Genomic DNA, 19,760 nt, shown 5'->3' on the forward strand with positions numbered 1-19,760 from the left:
ATTGTTTGCAGATGTTTTAAATGAAGTCCAGTCACAGGGACAAACAGGGGAAGTTTTCAAAGGAGAGACAAAGGGGCTGAGCCATGGTGGGAGTTTAATACGCCTTGTGAACCAACTTATAACACAAGTATTGCGAAGGTGAAAGAAGTCAGATGTCACTGACTACTTAAAACAGAAATGTGTGTATAATAATATGAAATTTATCATCTAAATATTTAAAGCAATAGTTTGAATGAACTCTCCAATTCTGAACCTCTTGTAAAAGTACTTCTATACCTTTCTTTCTACATATTTTATTTGTATTTCGAATTTTTTGGATTTGTGTTTAGGTTTATTTATTTATTGTCCTTACTGTCTTGTTGTTAAGTACCGGTGTTCCATTCACCACGTCAAATTCCTTGTGTGTGCGAGATCACTTGGCAATAAAGCTTTCTTGAATCTTCAATCTGTATGGATTAACCAAATAGTAATAGCTAATATAAAAAGCAAACCTCCTCTCCTTGGATGTATTGTTTTCTATCGACTATCCTATGAATTAGTAATTAATGAACTATGATTAAGATGCAGTAAGCCTCATGTTACTCTCTGTTATCCATTATAACACCATCTTTATTGACTTTAATGATGGTACAGACTCGAGCACATGGGTCTTTTTATTATATAGTCCACGGTCCTCTCACATGGGGCACACGCACAACAACGTGCTGCCGGGACAACGCCCACTAACCCGGGTAAAAGTAGTCTGTTTCTCCTATGAGGAGGAGGCGTGGATCTCCCCCAGAGACAATCGACGCTCGCTGGAATCTCGAGCCTTTGTTGTTGTGCTTCTTATCCAACCAGCCAATCAGAACCCTGCTCCAGACAGCCCCGCCCACAAAGCATACCAGGCATCCAATCAGATGGCTGCTCCAGGCAGGACGCCATTTTGTCCGTCTCCAGCGGCGGTGGTTGGGGTCTCCTGCTGGCCGCTGGCTGGAACCTGTTGCTCCGTAGTTCCGTGTTGTGCAATGGACGGGTGAGTTCTCCCTCATCTACACTCACACTCGAGCTAGTTTTGTAGCTGTTTTATGCACATCTCACAGCAATTACTCAAACATGTCGTCAGATGAGGTTGATTCAGATGAAAGCAGTGTTGATGGTGTTAGCTTAGCTCTCAGGAAAGTTGTGTTTGTTGTTGTAGCAGGAAGCTGAGCTAGCCGAGTTAGCTCGTGTTAGTGTTAGCCTGAGAACGGGCCATTCTCCACAACAAAACTCCATTCACAGATCATGCAGGTGAAAAATGTCCCCGGTTACCTGAAAATTTGTTTCTTTAACGTGTAACCGTGAAGTTATTTGGAGATCACTCAGCAGCTAAAGTGATTTCTAACACCGCTGCTCGGAGCTCTCACGCCCACCGCGGACACTCCTCTGTGAGAGTTTAGATTCTGCTCCAGGTAAGGGAAGCTAAGGTGTTATATATGAGCCGAATGGAAGAGTAGATTCATGTATTTATTGACATGTAAAATAAACACGTTTGATCCGGTGGGTTGTTTTTTATGAGCAGATCAGTTTAATTTGATAAAAATCATAATTGATTTTCAGAAATGCTGTTTGTGACTGAGGCCCGATGGAAGTCTACACAAACATGTTTGTTTGAGAGGTCGGAGTCACTAAAACATGACTTCACCAGGTGTTACAGGTGTGCCGAATCAAAGAGTGTTTCTACGTGTTGTGTTTAGAGTAAAGGATAAGCTTGTCAATGGTTTATGGTTCGATGGTCAGGAGGAGATCTTTAAATGTACAGTTTTTTATTCGGAGTTTGGTTTGTGCAGAAGTGATCGGGTTACACACGCGGCTCAGTTCATTCACCGAGATAGATTCACTTATTTTCACATTTTAGATAAAAACAATAATTATATGCATGCATGTCAGCTCTTTATTAGCATAACTCATAGTACATTAAACACCTTTAAGTTTATTGTGTTTTAGAAAGAGATAAAACAAGAGAGACAACAATATATTCTAAATGCTTTATTTTCAAACATTCAGAAACATGGAGTCTGTGATATCTCTTGTATTACTTTGTTAACTGAAGCTGAGGCTGTCTGTCTTGGTCCTGTTCTTCACATGCACCATTTAATCCGTTTTATTGTTTTGGCTCCTTCTTTCATCACCTGTGATTTACAAGCATTGCACATACCTACTGAGCTTTCTGTTGCCAACACGTTAAACTGCTGAGGACAGCTGACATGTTGGAGTTCGCTGCTGGTGTAAGCTGTCATTGAGTGGGTATAATAAATGCAGCAACTTAATGGGCAGTATGTATAAGTGGAAATGTTCAAATGTGCAGATATTGATGAGGAACTTGTTAAGCTTTTTCCTGCAGATATTATGTTAATGATATGCATCTACAGGTATGTTTCCCTGTCTAATTGAGGAAATGTGCCAACCAGTCCGTCCTGCAGCTGTAGATGTAATCAACAGTGAAACTGTTGAGGAAACCCTGACAGGTTGAGCTGATCACTGTATGATTGAAGCACTGGTTTTAATGAGGAGGATTTAGAGAACATGTTTGCAATCATTTTCAGGAGGCAGGTTTCCTCTGTGTGTTTTATCAGCAGAGGATTGTACTCTCATGCTCTGACGGTGTGATGTAGGCCTCAGCGTGGAGCTGCAGACCGTGAGACGTCTGAGTTCCTGCTGTGAATATTTGTGCTTTGTCAGGGCTCATTCACACCCCGAGGGTCCTCTCCACTGTCTGTACAGTCACGTCAGATTCAGCCTGACCAGCCGGTTTCTCTTTGTTTCAGTGTTTCCCTTCACTCTCTCACGCCGCAAGTCCAATTTTGCTGCAGGTTTCTTTCCACATGTGACACATGCATGTGCCGAGTGTCCGTGCAGTTTAGGAGCTCTGTTTTCCTGTCTTTTTATGGGTCTGTTCTTCCCTAAAGTCTCACAAAGGTGCAGTTTTGTACAGCCCTATTCATTTAGCGGCCCAAAAGCAACGGCAGAGTGATTGTGACTTGGGTCCAGATGGAAAAACATCTTTTACTATCACTGACAAGTTCTTACAAAAATTCAAACATTATTAAAAATATTGAATGCAACACTTATCGTAACTTAGCAACTAACCCATAAGTACTGCTCTTTTAATGTGTTTATGCCCTTTTGGATGTGCTAATACGTTAGTGAACATCCAGTGTGTTTGTTATCTTATCTATTTGATTTTCTTTTAAATGGTCAACTTTGCTCACTGTCTGCTAAAAATGTCCGGCACAGCTCATGTCCTTAGTCTGAAAATCTGGCCTAACCAAATATTTAAACTCAATAGCCCTGGTTTAGTACATTTATTATATAGATACAACACATGGAGTCATAACTAGTTAACAGCCAGTGAACAGTCAGTGAACAGCCGGTAAACAGCTAGTAAACAGCCAATGAACAGCTGGTGGACAGCAAGAGAACAGGTAGTGAATAGCCGGTGAACAGCTAGAGAGCAGCCAGTGAACAGCTAAAGAGCAGACAGTGAACAGCTAGAGAGCAGCTAGAGAGCAGCCAGTGAACAGCTAGAGAGCAGGCAGTGAACAGCTAGAGAACAGGTAGTGAATAGCTGGTGAACACATAGTGAGCAGCTGGTGAACAGCTAGAGAGCAGCCAGTGAACAGCTATTGGACACTTAATGGTTGAATGAATTAAAGGTGTGTCTCTGCAATCTGAACATTATTTACCAGAAACTAAAGATTGAATGAACATCATCAGAGATCAAACTGACCCTGTGAGGAGTAACAGGAAAACGTGTCTGAAGAGGTTCGCTTGTTGGTCTTTTTTTTAGAGGCTCCAGGCTCGAATGTGTTTGTTTTTGCCTGTGGTATCATATATACACGTAGTGTGATTACAAAAAATGAAGACTGCATGTTTACCTTGATTTGAAGATCAGAACTAAACTGCTGTGAGTAACAGCAGGCTCAGTTTGCCTCTCTGCTGCCTGTGATCACCTTCACCTTTACCTGACTCTCATTAAATCAGCAGTCTGTGGTTTAAAGATTGAGTCTGAGTATCATCGCACACAGTAGAGCACGATCACACTCTGCAGGATGTATTATCAGTCATTATTCTTGGTTATACTTTATTAGATGTTTAGAAAATACACAAACACAGTTTTACATCACTCCGTCCATGTGACACCTTCATATTTGAGCTTAACACTGATACAAATGCACATTTTACAACCATTTCCTCTATGATGTGAAATATTTTTCTGACATATTTAACCCTATACTAGTCAGATCTTGATACGGCACACACATGTTTTTGAAATGTCCTAACACAAACTACCTGAAGTATTTACCTCCAGGTGTAAATATGAACATGGTGTATAGATTTATTATTAGTAATATTAGTTATATTTTTGAATCCCATATTTCCCTCTTTTGATCCCTCAGTCATCTTATTTTACCTTCCTCTTTTGAGACCAGCATCCTCCTCCTCCTCCTCACATCACCTCCTGTGTTCAGTAAAATGCGAGCAGGCTCTGTGAATCAGGAGTGACCGTTTAGAGATGATGTCATCTTGGCAGTAACAGGAAGTTCGGAGACAAAGCAGGAAATGGAACAAAACCTGCATGAGTTCAATACATGGAACCAGTCTGTTTCTCTGCAGGAAGCGTTTTCTTATGTTATAAATGACAGCTCAGCATAACACACACGCTATATGAAGTAAGGATTAGTTTTTACTCTACACTCATTAGTTAGAAGGTTATATGAGGTCAAATCAGTCAAATCAAATGATCAGCTCTCAGACATCATCATGTCTGATAACAGGAAGCATTCTTTATTATTTCACATGATTTAAACTCAGCTCTGCTTTTTTCACCGGACTCACACTGACTCGGGGTTCAGATCCGACTGTGGGCTGGGGGTTGATGGTTGTTGTCAGTTGTTGTTGTGGGTTGTTGTCCTCTGACTGTGATCGAGGACCAGTCAGAGAACAGACAGGAAATGAAGTTGAGTCCTGTCTGTATGGTGGAACTGATATAGCAGCTTCCTTGCAGAGATCTTGTATTAGATCCTCAGCCAGGTCTAAAGGCTCAGTGTGTTTATTTAGCAGCGTTAAGCAGAACAGATCTGGTCGTAATTGAATATTTTATTCGTATGTTTGATAGGAATGTCCCGCTTCTGATCTCAGCAATCAGGTAAGAGCAAATCAGGGCATTTTGTATAATTGATTGGTGATCCACAATTCAAGCAATCATCTCAGCCTGATCACGAACGTCAGCTGTCACTGAGTGTAACTGAGCATTCAGGGTTCACCTAACTGTATTTACTTAATAATGAAATAATAAACAGGACATTGATGTTGGACCCCAGCCACAGCTTCAGTATAATGAGTGTGATTATTATGGTGTGCATGAGCTCTGACAGTGTAAATGTGTACCTGCTGTTCTTCATGTCTGTCTCAACACCTGTGTTTGCAGCGTGTCCCTGCTGACAGTGTCATCACTGACCCACAGCGCTGCAGGTGTTTGTTGTATAAACAGGTGTTGTTGTTGTTCTGAGAGTCTTACCTGCTGTGATGGAGAACTGTTAACATACACTGCACAGCTGCAGGTCTAACAGATCCTGGATCAGTTCTCTGATCAGTGCTCTGTGCTGTAACGAGCCCAACCTTTAATGTTTCTGATGATCTGTGAGGTGATTTTAGTTTGTACACTGTAAGTCTTCAGGCGGTTGCCCTGAGCACTCATGGAAGTGTCTGTCAACATAACTTTATCAACAACAACCATGTTGCAGTGGTGACTGCAGGGGCAGTTGCAGCTGTGTAACCCTGAAGCCTATAGTTAAACTTCAATCCAAGTAATATAACCTCTTTAAATAAGTGTTTTTATGAAAGAAAAAATTAGTTTGAAACCATTTTCATATTTTAAAGTCAGTCTTAATAACTTTTAATGATGACTCTTTATCATGTGTAAGTTCAGCTTTAGGAGGTTTAGATTGTGTTTAGTTTAGATTCAAAAGATCCGGACTGCTCCGAAGGTTTAACTTGATCATCCTCTCACAACCATAGACTGTAAATAATGGAGCATAGTATCCGTGACGTCACCCATCTGTTTTTGAGCGCTCTTTTGAAACCAATCGTCGGCGGCAGCCATATTGGAAATGCGGAAATCAACCAGGCATAGTGTGACGTAAAGAAGCGGAGTTTCAGCCTCTCAACCAACAGCTATGTGTTCCCATCTAGGAGTCAAATCAGTCATGTCTTTATTTGGGCAAAAACTCGTAATCTTAATATCTTCTTCATATGCTGTAAAGATCGTCTTTTTTGAATTGGTGTCTATGTGGTTTCTGGTGTTTCTGCAGCCAGCCTCAAGCAGATTCTCGATGTATTGCAGTTTATAACACTTCCGCATCGGCTTCATAGTTTGAGACCAGGGGTTGCCACTTGCTCACAAAACACACTTTCAGTACAGGCTGCTACGTGATGACAGTGAAAGCATCACGCTACAGTGAAAGTTTGTAATTCATCTCAAAGACTTAAAAACACTGCTCTGTGTTATCAGTCTGCTCTCTGCTGGGTGTTTTCCCCCCTGCTCTTGTCTGCTCAGGCTGAATGTTTTTTCCCCCCATTCTTGTCTGCTCAGGCTGGGTGTTTTTTCCCCCATTCTTGTCTGCTCAGGCTGGGTGTTTTTTCCCCCGTTCTTGTCTGCTCAGGCTGGGTGTTTTTCCCCCTGAGCTCGTCTGCTCAGGCACACTCTCTTTAACCTCATTTTAACTTTGTTTTGCTTTTTGTTTTGAGTTCCTCTCCTGCTGCAGCTAACACGCTGTCTTCTCTTCCCAGCAGTGTCCACCACGATATAACAGTTGGTACTAAGGTAGGCACCTCTGCTTCCTCCTCCTCCCCCCTGCTGCTCTTCCTGCATGTCTTCCTCTTCCTCCTCCTCTTCCTCCTCTGCCTGGTTTGCTGTCTGCTGTGATTCGTCTTTCAGGCTGTTTGCTGTGTGTCTGATATAGTTTTCAGTGTGCAGTAACATTCCTCCTCAGGTCGGAGAATAATCAGATTATAAAACAACGCACTGATTTCAGTCCTAAAGGAGCAAACCGCTAATTTCACCTCCTGAATTTCACTCAGTATAAACTCTGACACAGACAGACAGAGGATGTGTTACAGTCAGAGGTTAGTCTCAGAAACAATCAACAACAAAGATCAGACAGCACGTGAACAGACAGACAAGACTGTTTCATCTGATGAACTGAAACTTTTCTCTGCTGCCTGAAGGAAGGAAGTCCGACAGGCAGGAAGTCAGAAACCTGATCCAGACACAGATCAGCAGGACCTCAATGTTCAATCCCCTCTGTTTAATCACAGAGATGTTGGTGTTCCTGGCGTTTACCTGTCTGCTTTTCACTGAAATAGACATTCTAACATGGAGGTCTATCTGGATTGACTCACTTTTTGAGGACACTGCCTCAAGTGGACACTGGAGGAGCTGCAGCTTGTGGCCCCTGCCTTTAGGGTTTCAATTGTATTTAATTGTGTTGTGTATTAGGGATGGGTACGATTACTCGAGTACTCGCCGTTGACCCCATTATTCGAATAGCATTTTGTTATTCGCGTACCTGGCAAGATAATCAAACAGCGTTTCATGTGTGACCATGTGCTTTGTGTTTTCGCCTAAATGAATATACCAGGTAGGAAAATAATTAACGGGATATAAACGTTTGACTTCTCCGGCCACGGCTTCAGCTTTAGAACACACCGAGCCAGATTTCAGCAAAAACAACAGTTTTACGGCAGCTACGGCAACTCTCTAGGGACACGTTATTCAACCGAAAGCGAAAGCACAACGAACACAGAACCGTCTGCGACACCTGCGACATAAAAAGTGATGACTGGAAGTACTTCGAAAAAACGCTGAAGTTAATGTGCAGTGCAAGATATGTGGCGTTGAACTTACATACCATAGAAATACTAGTTTGATGTTTAACCACATGCGCTTAAAGCAGAAGGAGAAAACAGCGGAGACCGATAACAGGCAGTCTCGCATCACGTCTTTTGCTCGCCCTGTTAGCACACGTCGTTGTGATGAAACCAGAGCGGAGAAGATTAGCCTGATAATCACCAAAATGGTAACTGGAGATATGCTCCCATTAAGTTTTGTGGAAGGAGAAGGCTTCAAAGAGCTGACAGCGTTAGTCGAGCCGGAGTACGAGCTACCATCAAAGAGAACAACAACTATGAGAGTGGAAAAGATGTCTGAAGAAAAAGCAACAGAACTTACTACAACTCTGGTCTGGTAGGTCCGTGTCCAACGGACTTTTATTTATTTATTTTTGTTTATGGTTAAAAAAGCGAGTACTCGAGTAATCGTTCATTAGTAAATTCGAGCAATCGATTACAAGGATTACTGTAAATTCCCATCCCTATTGTGTATGATATAATACAAGCAGTGATCCGGGTGCACTGAGGTGTGGTTTGGTCTCTTTTAGCGGAATCAGTCAAGTGTCTGAGTGTCTGTGGGTGTTTTGTCCCCTCTGTAGCCTTAGGCAGAGGTCTGCAGGGTCTGTGGATCAGCAGCTGTTCAGCAGGTTCAGATCCAGAGACAGGACCAGGACTCAGGTTTCTGTTCTATTATTCATGTGAAGAGCTGAAAGAAGATCTGAGGTGCTTTTGTTAACATAGGAACCTGCTCAGGTTCCTCTTAACTGTAGCCTGAAAGACAGAGCTGAGGGGACAATTCATTATTACCGATATTTCAGTGTGACTGTGAGCCATTTATTGTTGCCTGTGCTGCTGAATACTTTACTCCTAAAGGTGTCGGTGTGTTTGATGTCTTCGGGTCTTTTGTTCTGTCTGAGCATTCATTTCCTCCTCTCTTTACAAACAGGAAAACCGAACAGGAGAGCTCAACCGTCCAAATAAAGCCCCACAGAAGTTTCTAATTAGACTTCAGGATAACAGATTTGAGAGTCATGTGGATGGGTAGAGTGATGTGATGTTTCACATTTCAACAGATAAACACATGCCAGTAAAACTGAGCACTTCCTGCAGATGTTTCACATTAAAAGCACAAGAGACGGCGCCTCAGTGAGACTTTTAATTTGAAACCGCAGCAGGAAATGTTTAGTTTACTGAAGAGATGCTTCACAGAGAAACAGGAAACTAGTACATCTGAAACCATTGGTCTGCCAGTCTAGGCCCGTCTGCTATAAATTAAATATACCTGCTGCACAGGATTGTGTGCGTGCATGTCTGCCTGTGTGTGTGTTTGCGTGCGTGTGTACGTTTGCCAGTTTCCTGTGCAGTTGTCTGGCAGATAAAGATATAATCGTCCAAAATGTCCAGTAGGAAAACGTGCCGAATCATAACCATACTGCTCTGAATATGGACGTTTTTTTCCCTGTGTCATGCTTGTGATAAAGTGGGATGGTCCTGTATTTGGGGTATTTCAGCTTTTACATGCCAGTACTTGTTACTTGTTAATTATGACTATTTTTTTCCCGTCACCCAAACGCAACACATCACATTTACTGATCCACATAGCTGCACAGTGAAAACAGGAGGACCTGAAAGCTGTCAGGGCATCAATGTTTGCTCAATAAAAGCAACCAGACAACACTTCTCCATCGATAGAGCCCCACACAAAATAAAGGCACAGAATACTTGATGGATCCTGCATGAGGCTTTTATTGTGACACAGTAACAACAGGAAGTGCACAAATCAGATCAGAGCAGGATGAGTTTAATGCTGCAGCGAGAGTCTCTTTCTGTACAATGTGTTGAATGAAGCCCGGCCTGTTTTTACTACATCTGTTTTCCATTGAGCTCGGCAGCACAGGAATCCACCCCCTCAGGCCTGCTGTATGTGTGTGTGTGTGTGTGTGTGTGTGTGGAGGGGAGGGTTCTGAAGGGGTGTCTCACAGTAATGATGAAGGTCTCAGGCTGGTGGCTTGTTATCTGTGTTTCAGTTTTCATTCCTTAAAGAGCAGGTCCCCTTCTATTTGTCTGAAACCCTCATGTAGTCCTCAATGAAACTTGACTCTAAAGCGGCCTCTGGTGGCAGCAGCTGTAACCGCATGTGTTTGGGTATTCAGTTCATTGTAGACCAGACTGAGCTGACAAATAGTCTGCTGTCAGGTAGATATCCGGACTCTCAGATGTTATGAAAGTCGTAGCAGGTTATTTTAGAGCAGAGGGTGACATGAGTGTAGCCTGCTGGTTTGTCAGCTGCCTCAGGTGACACAGTCGGATTAACACAGCATCATTAAAACTAGACTGGCAGGTGTTCACTGAGAATCGACTGCAGGGCAAAAACACAGTGAGACAGGTGGATGGTTTTCATGGCAGCTGTTCTATTTTTGTGTGTGCGTGTGTGTGTGTGTGTGTGTGTGTGTGTGTGTGTGTGTGTGTGTGTGTGTGTGTGTCTCTGAGGCTGACAGAGAGGCCAATGCTGTTTCTTTTTATGTTTCAGAGAGGATCTGACGAGCTTTTCTCCAGCGTCTCTAACGGCCCGTATATCATGAGCACCACAGGTCAGATATATTTATTTGTATTTGAATAATAAAACATTGTTATCACTCAACAAAGAAACACTCATGTCCTTATCACTTTTTTATAATCAAAAAATCTTGGTGACATAATATTTTGGGGTCTATAAAGATATATATAACAAATGAGAGGTATCGTGTGTCACTGAATCACTAGTTCACATTATGAACGCTCAGATATCTCACTGCACCATTGTCATATGTAGCCAATGGCAACGACAGTAAGAAATTCAAAGGTGACACAAGAGGTCTCGGGTCGCCGTCCAGGGTCATCCACATCCGAAAACTTCCCAACGACATCAGCGAGGCTGAGGTGATCAGCCTCGGGCTACCCTTTGGAGACGTCACTAACCTGCTCATGCTCAAAGCCAAGAACCAGGTGAGAACTGACACTGCAGTGTTCATACTTTTTTACTGCAGTGTTCATACTGTTGTTTTTACTGCAGTGTTCATACTGTTGTTTTTACTGCAGTGTTCATACTGTTGTTTTTACTGCAGTGTTCATACTGTTGTTTTTACTGCAGTGTTCATACTGTTGTTTTACTGCAGTGTATATGGTACAACCCTGAGTGAATTTATACTGGGTAGATGTACGCTGACTGTAGTTCTCTGTCTGTAGTTCTCTGACTGTAGTTCTCTGACTAGTTCTAAGATTGTTTTCCTCTGACCGTAGCTTTTTACTGTTGTTCTCCGACTAAAGTACTCTTACAGTTGTTCTCTCACTGTAGTTATTTAACTGTTATTCTCTGACTGTAGTCATGAGATTGTTTTCCTCTGACTGTAGCTCTCTATCTGTACTTCTTTGTCCAAAGTACTCTGACTGTAGTTCTCTGATTGTTCTCTGTCTGTAGTTCAGAGATTGTTTTCCTCTGACTGTAGTTATTTGACTGTTGTTCTCTGACCTTAGTTATGAGATTGTTTTCCTCTGACTGTAGTTTTCTGTCTGTAGTTCTTTGTCCATAGTACTCTGACTGTAGTACTCTGACTGTAGCTCACTGACTGTAGCTCTCTAACTTAAGTACTCTGACTGTAGCTCACTGACTGTAGCTCTCTGACTTAAGTACTCTGACTGTAGTACTCTGACTGTAGCTCACTGACTGTAGCTCTCTAACTTAAGTACTCTGACTGTAGCTCACTGACTGTAGCTCTCTGACTTAAGTACTCTGACTGTAGTTCTCTGACTGTAGCTCTCTGACTTAAGTACTCTGACTGTAGCTCTCTGACTTAAGTACTCTGACTGTAGCTCTCTGACTGTTGTTTTCTGACTGAAGCTCTCTATCTGCAGTTCTTTGTCCATAGTACTCTCACTGTAGCTCTGTAGCTCTCTGACTTAAGTACTCTGACTGTAGTTCTTTGTCCATAGTACTCGGACTGTTGTTCTCTGACTCTGGTTCTCTGTCCTTTATTTTCTATCCTGTCAGGCGTTCTTAGAAATGAACTCGGAGGAAGCGGCTCAGAACATGGTGGGATATTACTCCACAGTGATGCCCATCATCAGGCACCACCCTGTCTACGTCCAGTTCTCTAACCACAAAGAGCTAAAGACTGACAACTCCCCAAACCAGGAGGTACAGCCGCTCTCAGCTGTTAGCACTTCTAGCCTAAGAGAATAAGAGACTGTAAGCCTGAACTCATCTCTCTCCTCTCTCCTCTCAGAGGGCGCAGGCGGCTCTTAGAGCCCTCAGTACCTCTCATGTAGACACGAATGCGGTGGCTCCCAGCTCGGTGCTGAGGGTGGTGGTGGAGAACCTGGTTTATCCCGTCACCCTGGACGCCCTCTGCCAGGTAAAAACATCAACCCATCTGCTCACTCTAGCACCATCTTCGTGAGACAGTCAGTAGAGTAGCGTCAGATTCATCATCTGACAGGGAGAAACACAAAGACGATCTGCTCAACGTTGTGTGCTCAGCTGTCCTCCTGTTTTGTCCTCAGATCTTCTCTAAGTTCGGCACGGTGCTGAGGATCATTGTGTTCACTAAGAACAGCCAGTTTCAGGCTCTGCTGCAGTATCCTGACGGAGCGTCGGCACAGGCAGCTAAATTGGTGAGGGTCACATCCTGCAGATTTCAGACTGAGAGCATGTCCTCCTCTCTCTGTGATAACCTGAACCTGCTGCTGTGTTTCAGTCTCTGGATGGTCAGAACATCTATAACGGCTGCTGCACTCTGAGGATCAGCTTCTCCAAACTCACCACGCTCAACGTCAAATACAACAACGAGAAGAGCAGAGACTTCACCAGACCGGACCTGCCCTCTGGAGACAGCCAGCCCCCTATGGAGCACCCGGCCATGGCCACCGCCTTTGGTAAGAGCAACATGAACATATGACAGGACAGGATTTTCATGTCTGCTCTACCTTCTTTTTCTCTCATAGCTCTCTGTTTGCTCCCAGTCCTATCAGCCTGTCTTATTTTCTTGCCTGTGTTATTATTATCTGTATATATCTATATATCTGAGTGTGAGTGAAAGCAGTGACTGAGGTGTTGTTTGTTCACAGCAGCTCCCGGTATCATCTCAGCTTCTCCGTATGCAGGAGCAACTCATGCCTTCCCACCAGCCTTCACACTCCAGCCTGCAGGTGAGTCTCACCTGCTGAGCTGCAGTCAGCCCGCTGCAGGTGTGGACAGAGACTTTGTTTTCTCTGCTTCATTAGACTCAGATCTCTTTATATATTTACATCATATGTGTCAGTGATGATGGATTAGCTACAGAATTACACAGAGACATATTGTGGGTTATTGAAGCCTGATACAAGGTTCCATGTTTGTGGATTGATGAGACTTAAAGGGGGTTTGTTGTAGCCTAAAAGACGATCATAATCTGGCCTATCTCTGCCTGATCATCATGGTCTGTGTAATCTTAGTCTGATCATAAGACTGTAGTGTAATGTATTGTGACATCAGTGTGAGTGAAAAGTGTCCTACAGCTCTGGGACAGATGTTCATTGGTGTCACCTCTCCCAGTGTCCCTCCCCTATCCAGGCCTGACGGTCCCCTCCCTGCCCGGAGGCCTGGCCTCTCTCTCCCTCCCCGGGGCCACCCGGCTGGGATTCCCCCCCCTTCCTTCTGGAGTCTGTGTTCTGCTGATCAGCAACCTCAACCCCGAGGTGGGTCCTTCAATCTGTGTCCCTACAGCCAGTGTGCCCTTCATCTACATCAACATCAGTATCATCACCGGCACCATCATCATCATCCTCTCCCCATGTTTCCATGACTCCATTCTGTTATATTTGAAACATTTGATCCTGACACTTTAAATATAAGTCTTATACGTGACCTCCACTTTAATCGGAGTCACACCTGCTGCTCCTTAGAGCCATTTGATTGGCTGATGTTTTACCTTTTGACAAACATTTGTATTTGCTGCTTCAGTTTCTCATCCTGCAGCATTGAGACAGACTGAAATGTCTGCAACATAATCCTCGATGGATCAAAGTGTGTCCATTGAAAACTTACAGGGAACACAATAACACACAAACTGACAGAAGGAGGTGTTTAAAATCATCTACCTCTTAAACATAAAGCTCTCTCTCTCTGTTGGGGTCCTTTCTGTAATGTTGTTATGTCGCGTTCACACCAGATGCGAGCGATATGCTGTACGCGCTATTCAAGCGAGTACAAACACAAGAATGTTTTGTGTTTACTCGCTCAATTCGCGCATTAAAATTGCATGTACACGAATGCCAAAGACACAAATTTTTGCGAGAGGGAGGGGGGTTCCCACGCCACACTAGCCTGTTGTAATCAAACAGGGTTGAGCTCGCGGACATTGAATTGGGAAGTTGGTTATGCTAAAGGGAGAGCTAACTTCCTACTACAACCCATAGCTGGATTCAAGTGACAGACAAAGCTTTTCACAACTTACCAGATAATCCTCCTCACTCTCTCTCCTCACAGTGAGCTCCTGTTTATTCCTGATCCCATAAAAAGTAGGTAGAGTCACAGAGTTTGGGGAAGCTGCACAGAGATAGAATCAAAGAGTCCCATATGTTCCAGATGAATGAATCTCCATTGGTTCATACGTCACTGCACACGTCACTGTGTGATCGGCACGCTGATTGGCTGTCGCGGCGTGATAGATTCGCTGGAGTTCAGATATTTCAACTCTTGCGAATCATTCACGCGAATGAAGCGAATGCCAATGATTTGCGTCTTTCGCGTCTCCAGACAACCACTTGTATCTCTACATTGACTTTACATGTAATTCATTTGCGCAAATGATTTTCGCGTTTGGTGTGAACGCCCCATTAGAATAACAACCTGAGCCTGTCAGGGACAAAAAATAACTTTGAGAGGACATACTTTAATCCATCAAGGATTATGTTGCAGACATTACAGCCTGTCCACCTGCTGCAGGATGAAGAACTCTACTGCAGACACTTATTTACAACCATAGTATCAGTATAAATACACTCCTGTATGAACACACACCTGTCCAGTCTTTGTGAACACATTCTCCTCATGTTGACATTATCTGAACCTCTCCTCTCCAAAGTTAATTAACCTTCTGATTGACCCCTCACCTGTCTTTTTGTTGTTGTTTTTTTTCCCTTTAATTTGTTGCCATGGATACGTCTCGGACCCTCCACCTGTCCTGCCCTCCCACCTTTACCTGTCCTGTCCCTCCGCTGCCTTCTCTGCTGTCTTTAAAGAGAGTTACACCCCACTGCCTCTTTATTCTCTTCGGTATGTTGTCACTAGCTTCTTATTTTGAATTCTCAGTACCAGCTGGTTGTTCTGATTTTGTTCTTTTCTGTGGTTTCATGAGAAATGACTGCATACTGATCTGGTTTATCTGATTGTGCGTGTTGATTTTTGAGTTTGGATCACAATACTTGCAGCTCTTCCTTAGAAATGAACTTGAACGTGTGTGAGCAGGTGGGTCTTTAGAGGGTGAGGCTCTCAGACAGTCACATCAGGTGTGTTTAGCTCAGGTAACACTATGTGACGTGTCCAGCACAGACGGGAGGACAGAATGGGACTTTAAAGAGTCGATCAAAATCAAACAGAGGTTACTAGATCACATTAAGATGCACTGTTAGCCTGGTTTATACTTCTGGGTCGATGTGTCTGTGTTGCACAGCAAGACTCCGCTGAAACACTTTAGAGCTTGGGTCGCCTGTTTCTGGTCCAGTTACGGTTTCTGTTTACTTTTTTTACAGCAATTCCAAACCGAACGTATTATGATCATTTACAGCGGATACATGTTGCTGTTTATCTTACAGCAATGTTTACAGGGAAGAATAGAGAGGAGACGTCAGAGGAGATGAAAGGGCTGACATGCTGCGATACCGGAAGTGATGTGATACAGAAAATGCAATGCAGCCGAGTAGGCCAATCACTGGGCTTGCGGGTCCACATCCATTTGGCGTGTAGTTATCAAGCGGCAACCTCCGGTCTCAAAATATGAAGCCCATGCACAAGTGTTATAAACTGCAGTTCATTGAGTGTCCGCTTGAGTCTGGCTGCAGAAACACCGGACACCACATAATAACCATTTTAAAAAAGACCGTGTTTACAGCCTGGTTCAAAAAACAGCTTTGGTCTGAATAGCTCATTTCTCTATCAGCACACACTGTACGGGGGGTAAATTTTTTTATAACGTGACAGTTCAGAAGATATTAAGATTACGAGTTTTGCCCAAATATAGACAGGGCTGACTTGACCGACAGGCGGGAACACTGTAGCTTTTGGCGAGAAGGCTCAAAGCTTCACGCTAGATCAACAGCAGTTAGGTTGCGCTCAGCATCTCCAATATGGCTCCAACCGACGATTGGCTTGTGACTTAACAGTCTATGGTAGTCACATTTTTTGGAGGAGGTGCGCGCCAGCTATGAGTGTAGGCCTCTGCGTAGGTATGTACGTAGGCTACGGCGTCAATTCGACGCAGAAGTATAAACCAGGCTTTAGATGTGATCAGTATAACTAGAAAACGTCACAGCTTCTGTTTGATGTTTTAAATGAACTCATTCATTAAATTTGTGGTCTCTTCTGTAAAAGTTCAGTTCAACAAATTAATTAATAATAATAATAATAGTGATTAATATATATCTGTAATGTGTTTAAAGCTTTTATTTCTGTGTACAGATGTCCATCCTCAGACTCAGAGCAGGAGTTTAGTCTGTGCTGTATGAGGTTATGAAGTGTGACAGTATGAACATCAAGCTGCATTTTTTGTGTGTTTCATCTTGTTTCAGTAAACTGCAGTTTTTGAATTTGCATGCTGGGTTTCTTTCAGTTTGCATGTTTTCAGATCTGAATCAGCTGCTCCTTATTTGAAGTCAACACTCCCATAATTCATAGCTCCGACACAGAGTAATCTGCCATTTTAATTTCCTCTGACCCTTACCCTTAATTTCCTCGCTGCATTTCCTTTTATAACATTCAGAAACTCCTGCCTTCTAAATTTAATGAATGATTAAAGCTCTTCCAGCAGCGTCTCCCAGCTGCTCCCTCCTCCACCTGCAGCTTTACATCCACCTTGTTCCTTATGATGTGTAATGAATAAAATCTGCCCTCGTAGATTCTTCAGGTCAGGAAACAAAGGGTCAGCAGCGAGGCAGGCTGTAGTCAGTCAGTGTCATACAGAGAGCCCTGTAGGGTTTCAGGGTGTAGCTTCATGTGTAGCTTTAAGTGTTTGCATCACTCTGTGTAACAAGAACTCAACCTTTAATGTCTTCATCTCTGGTGTGTGTGAAGGTGTTTACGGCGACGTGATGAGGGTGAAGATTCTGTTCAACAAGAAGGAGAACGCTCTGGTTCAGATGTCTGACAGCACGCAGGCTCAGCTAGGTAACCTCCTGCACATGCTCAGTAGGGTTCTGTGGTTTTATCTGTTACCTAGAGTTTCTATAGATGTCCCTGGTTTGATTTTGGCTACCCTGTCCTCTAATCCCTAAAACTTTAACTCCTGTTTATTTTCCTAAATAAAAGTAATTAGAGTAGTGTTAGAAGTGTGAGCATTGTCCCTCACTCCTTCATTCTTCTGCAGCCATGAGTCACTTGAGTGGTCAGCAGCTTTACGGGAAGTCTCTGCGCATCACGCTGTCCAAGCACACCAGCGTGCAGCTCCCCCGTGAAGGCCACGAGGACCAGGGTCTGACCAAAGACTACAGCAACTCCCCCCTGCACCGATTCAAGAAGCCCGGCTCCAAAAACTACTCCAACATCTTCCCACCTTCCGCCACCTTACACCTCTCCAACATCCCGTAAGTCCTGCAGCAGGACCGTCCTCCACTCCTGGCTCTGAAACAACCTGCAATGTGACGCAGCGTGTGGTTAACCTGACCTTTAATGCTCTGCTTCTCTCCACCTGCAGCCCATCTGTGGTGGAGGAGGACCTCAGGATGCTGTTTTCAAGCTCAGGAGCCACAGTCAAAGCCTTCAAGTTCTTCCAGTGAGTCATCTTTGTCTCTGCTCTCCTAAATTTATTCTTCATCCAGACTTCACTAAAGTGTTTCCTCTGACTTCATCCTTCAGCAGCTCACCCTGCTTTCTTATATCCTAAAGTCCTGTCCCTGCTCTCCTTCTTTCACCCTTCACATTGACTTCCACTTCTCCTTCCTCTGACTAATGCCTGTCCCATACTGTAGCCTGTTTCGCTTCTTTGAACCATGACTCCTTCCCTCCTTACCCTTTCTTTCTAGCCTTCGTTCTTGATTTGACTTTGGACTCTTGTTGCTCTGTACCTCATGTTCTTGTCCTGAACACCCTCTCTTGTCCTGAAGTCCCCGTCCTCGCCCACATCACCTGATATTGCACATAATCCTGCTCAAAAGCTTTGTTTATTTGTTTTTTGATTTTTCCTCCAAACCCTGTAATCTGGCACTCAGGTCCCCTTCTTTCCTCTTTCCTAGGCTTTCAATCTTTGCTAGATCCTTGCTCTGAAGTCCCTGTTCTCTTTTGAAACCTTCTAACTATAACCTGTCCAGGCCCCAAAGTCTCTGTCCTCACCCCACAGCTCTAAGTATTGCTGTTTTCTTTGCGCTGCCCTGAAGCATTAATCCAGTTTCCCCTGAACTCTGTCCCTTCACCCGTCTCTTCATGGGTCTCTGGCTCTGCTAAGCTCTTGTTGGTCTCTCCTTCAGGAAGGACCATAAGATGGCTCTGATCCAGATGGGCTCGGTGGAGGAGGCCATCGAGTCCCTCATCGAGTTCCACAACCATGACCTGGGAGAGAACCACCACCTGCGAGTCTCTTTCTCCAAGTCCTCCATCTGAGCCTTCAGACTCCAAAGTCTGATCCTGACTGGACGGTGTCCACTACACTCCAATCATTCCAACACGTCTGCAGAACCAGCGTGAAGTCTGCTGTGGTCTTAGATTATGATTTAACTCCTTCACCTGTCCTGGTTTTCAGAGAGGGGAGGGGTCGACACGAGGAATATTAGTCCTGAGGAACATGTTTGAAGTCACGTTTCAAGTCCTTGTTAGGATAATCCAGATTATAATCCTGTTCATGTATTCTGTATGTGTTGAAGCCTTTCAGCCACTCTTGCCTTTGACTGGATGAAGCAGAGACGTAGAGTGTTACTCTGAGCTCAGAGCTCAGTCTTTACTCTCAGACCGACAGGTGTCTCCTCACCTGTCAGGTGTCTCCTCATTCGTCAGGTGTCTCCTCACTAATATTCCTCTCTGAAGCCTCTCTCCTGTCTCAAACCCACCGGTCAGGTGGTAGCCCGGCCTTGGTAATCCAGCTGTGCTTTGGCCTTCAGATAATCCCTGTGCCTTATTCCTGAAGTCAGAGCGACCTGGACTCTGATGTGTAAAAACTCAATCTCCCATAATGCCTCTGTAAATGTTCCCATGAGGTTTACAGAAGAAAAGGTTTACTGTTGAGGTGTGTTACAGGTGAATCATGTGTTCAGTGTATTCTGTTGTTATTGTGTTTTGTACTGCTGGTTTCTGTAGCGTCGAACATGTGAACTCATCCTGTTTTTGCTGGTTTTCTGGGTTTTCTGGGTCTGTAGTTTTGTTTTCTATTCTTTTTGAACTCTTTGATTTCCATGTATGCAATCATGTTTTATTCCAATCAGATATTGTAGCAATATTTTAATCATTCCTGGACTTTTGGTTTGTTGGTTTTTGGTGTCTGTGCGAGCCGGGCGGCTCGGTAACTTTTCGATCAGCAGGTTGTGAACTCGTGTTTCTGTCTCGTTCTGTTGAATCCTGACGTCAGCTTGTCTCGTCTGTTGCGTTGCCTCTCTGAACGGTTTTATTTATACATTTGTGATCCACTACA

General features: G+C 43.7%; 1 protein-coding gene across 8 annotated transcripts in view; it reads left to right on the forward strand.

Annotated features, from left to right (window-relative positions):
- The first annotated feature begins 665 nt into the window (after positions 1 to 665).
- The window catches only part of ptbp1b (polypyrimidine tract binding protein 1b), a 20,293-nt gene continuing 1,198 nt past the window's right edge, over positions 666 to 19,760 (forward strand). Inside the window, exons 1-15 of one of the 8 annotated variants that reach the window (XM_034703523.1) lie at positions 666 to 1,015; positions 6,814 to 6,847; positions 10,445 to 10,505; positions 10,727 to 10,899; positions 11,942 to 12,088; positions 12,177 to 12,305; positions 12,454 to 12,564; positions 12,648 to 12,825; positions 13,018 to 13,137; positions 13,484 to 13,626; positions 15,172 to 15,205; positions 17,219 to 17,311; positions 17,511 to 17,727; positions 17,838 to 17,915; positions 18,607 to 19,760. The exon at positions 18,607 to 19,760 is cut by the window's right edge and continues 1,198 nt beyond it. In XM_034703523.1, the coding sequence (XP_034559414.1) occupies positions 681 to 1,015; positions 6,814 to 6,847; positions 10,445 to 10,505; positions 10,727 to 10,899; positions 11,942 to 12,088; positions 12,177 to 12,305; positions 12,454 to 12,564; positions 12,648 to 12,825; positions 13,018 to 13,137; positions 13,484 to 13,626; positions 15,172 to 15,205; positions 17,219 to 17,311; positions 17,511 to 17,727; positions 17,838 to 17,915; positions 18,607 to 18,739 (1,986 nt within the window). In that variant the 5' untranslated portion in view covers positions 666 to 680 and the 3' untranslated portion in view covers positions 18,740 to 19,760. Of the gene's footprint in view, positions 1,016 to 1,414; positions 1,434 to 6,813; positions 6,848 to 10,444; positions 10,506 to 10,726; positions 10,900 to 11,941; positions 12,089 to 12,176; positions 12,306 to 12,453; positions 12,565 to 12,647; positions 12,826 to 13,017; positions 13,138 to 13,483; positions 13,627 to 15,171; positions 15,206 to 17,218; positions 17,312 to 17,510; positions 17,728 to 17,837; positions 17,916 to 18,606 lie in introns of those variants that run through there. The other 7 variants (XM_034703549.1, XM_034703540.1, XM_034703557.1 and 4 more) reach the window with 7 other exon arrangements.

Source organism: Notolabrus celidotus, chromosome 2 (assembly GCF_009762535.1).
Source record: "Notolabrus celidotus isolate fNotCel1 chromosome 2, fNotCel1.pri, whole genome shotgun sequence".
Classification (NCBI taxonomy): Eukaryota; Metazoa; Chordata; class Actinopteri; order Labriformes; family Labridae; genus Notolabrus; species Notolabrus celidotus.